General features: G+C 42.6%; 1 protein-coding gene across 1 annotated transcript; it reads right to left on the bottom strand.

The window, feature by feature from the left end:
- Positions 1-323: 323 nt before the first annotated feature.
- LOC119526024 (dehydrodolichyl diphosphate synthase complex subunit NUS1-like) lies at positions 324-2,159 on the bottom strand. Its single transcript, XM_037824802.1, has 2 exons — positions 1,720-2,159; positions 324-762 (listed from the first exon to the last, which is right to left on the bottom strand). The coding sequence occupies exons 1-2, from the start codon at positions 2,157-2,159 to the stop codon at positions 324-326; spliced, it is 879 nt and encodes a 292-aa protein (XP_037680730.1).
- Between the last annotated feature and the right edge of the window lie 483 nt (positions 2,160-2,642).

The raw sequence follows: 2,642 nt of genomic DNA, 5'->3' as shown, positions 1-2,642 counted from the left end.
AATTTGAAATTTCAACACCTAAAACATCGCTCCCATTAGCTCAAAGCTACAGGTCTATGTAGTTCCTTCTCCAATACTTCCCCCATTTATGTGTTTATTTCTACACATACACACGCATAAGCATGCACATAGGCGTGCGCATTAAGCGCACGTGCACACACACACTCTCTCACTCTCAAGTAAGACACTTTTTTGTGTTTCTGATAAATTATGAGGATCATGAACTGGGTGTGTACAGGGTTTCATAGGTGCTTTGTAAGCATCAGAGTCATTTGGGTCCTTTTCTCCAAAAGCCTGAAATCAAATTACACAACCAGGGATCACTACTTTCCCAGACGCTGTTCACAGGTTGCATATTGAGGAAGGGCAGAGGAAAAGTCCCCATAACTGATGTTTAAATGGGAAGGCAAAGACAAAATCTCAGTCAATCTGATGTGCCAAGGAAGAAAGCCTAACGTGCTGTCCATAGGACCAAACTTCAATACTAAATCAGGATCGGGGAAACCATGTGAACTAAGTAAACTGTTTAACATATCTACATCCAAATCTGTGGATTTCTTTTGCTGCTGGGCTACTAACTGGCAAAAGTCCTGCGCAGCTCTCACAATACCTGCTTTTCCATCTTCTGGAGACAGTAATATCACTGAGGGTTGGCAATTTAAAACTTGATCATCTTTGTCATTACTATTTGCAAACTCTGGTGAATATTTGGAACAGTCTAAACCCAGAAGTTCCTGTTGTTGTTTTAAAATTTCATCCATTGTGATGAATGTACAACTATGTAATGGTACTGTGAACAATCGAAAGTACGATTTGTCTTGTATGACTGCGTGGTATATGAATATATGTCAATAAAATGAAGATTAAAAAAAAAAAAAAAAAGACATAATGCTGAGCAAAATAAGCCAGGCACAAAAAGAGAGGTAGTGTATGTTACCACTAATGTGAATTCTGTGAAAAATGTACAATGTTTTATACTGTAGAATGTAGGGGACCTAGAGATACCAATTAGTGGAGGGGGAATGATAATCTAATAAGAACAGATAAACTATGGAGGGTAATCTCAAGGTTATGGGAATGCTCAGGAATGATTATGGTTTGTAAACTTTCTTGGATATAGTAAGATCATGTTGGAAGCAATAGAGTTATTTTAGGTTTTTTTTTTTTCTCTTATTCCTTTGTTTTCTTAGGGGTTGTTAATTTTCTTGGGGTATGGTAGGAACATGTTGGAAGCAATGTAGTTATTTTAGATTATTTGTTTTTCTTACTCCTCTGTTTGGACATGGTTTATTAATTTCTTGGGGTATGGTAGGAACATATTGGAAGCAAAGTAGTTATTTTAGGTTATTTGTTTTCCTTAATCCATTGCTTTGTTTGAAATGTTGTGGGGTTTTTTTTGGTTGTTGTTTGCCTGTTTGTTTTTAATTTTTTGATAAACAAAGTTAAAAAATTGAAAAAAAATCAGTAGAAAAATGGGAGTAAAAACTAAATGACAAATAGGGTGGGATGGGGGGATGGTTTGGGTATTCTCTTTTCACTTTTATTTTTTATTCTTATTCTGATTCTTTCTGATGTAAGGAAAATGTTCAGAAATAGATTGTGGTGATGACGCATAACTATATGATCATACTGTGAACAGTTGATTGTATACCATGGATGACTGTATGGTTTGTGAATATATTTCAATAAAACTGAATTAAAAAAAAAATTTCATCCATCAATCTGGAATTATTTCTTTTGAAAATACCTTGGTGGTCGTAGACGCTAATGTAGGAGATGCCCACGGCCATACACCACACCACAAGGCTTGCGATGTCCGAGAAGCTGGGCTCCTGCTCCTCGGTGATTACCAGGCCCACATGTACCGGCAGCTTCTCCAGGGAACTGCCATCAGCGCGCCAGCGTAGCCGGGGGTGGGCGGTGGCCGGGCCCGGCCCCCTACCCGGGTGCCGGTAGAGCCGGCGGTTCCTGCCGGCTGCCGGGGGCTTGCGGAGCGTTAAGCCGAGCGGCGCTAGGACCGCGGCGGAGGCAGCGCGATAGCAGCGCCGCCAGATCCAGTTCCAGGTGCCTAACCGAACGCGAAGCCAGGAGGTGAGCGTGCGGTGCAAGTAAAGCAACGCGTGCAGCCCCCGCCACACCAAATCGTACAGCCCCATCATACTCTCGTGTCACCCGGGCGCTCTCCCCTCCCTCCCACAGCCGCGGCTCGATGGCTTCTTATCCTCCCTGACAGCTGGCACGAGCCATTGTTCCACGTTCCCACGCCCCCTGCGCCCGAACCCCTTTCCACTGCCAACACCTCACCTCGACCCAGCGGCCATCTTCCTCCTACCTCCGCAGCCCCGCCTAGTATTGTTTTCGCAACTATTCATGTAACTTTAAATTTATTTCAAAAAAAAAAAAAAAAAAACCACAAATGTCCTTGCAGTAACTGTTAGGCCAGTGCTTGCTTAACCAGACACCTGGGCACCATCACCTGGCCAAGTTGACACATGTACCTAACCATCAAAGGGGGGGATGAAAAGGTGAGAAACACTTGTGACATCACAGTTCAAGAGTAGAGGCTCATTAAAAGACTGAGACTTAATCATAGAATTATAGAACACTTCCCCTTCCGCTACACCTTATCACTACATCAATAG

Source organism: Choloepus didactylus, unplaced genomic scaffold (genome assembly GCF_015220235.1).
Source record: "Choloepus didactylus isolate mChoDid1 unplaced genomic scaffold, mChoDid1.pri zz_scaffold_227_ctg1, whole genome shotgun sequence".
NCBI lineage: Eukaryota > Metazoa > Chordata > Mammalia > Pilosa > Megalonychidae > Choloepus > Choloepus didactylus.
This window is presented reverse-complemented; position numbering and strand designations above follow the sequence as displayed.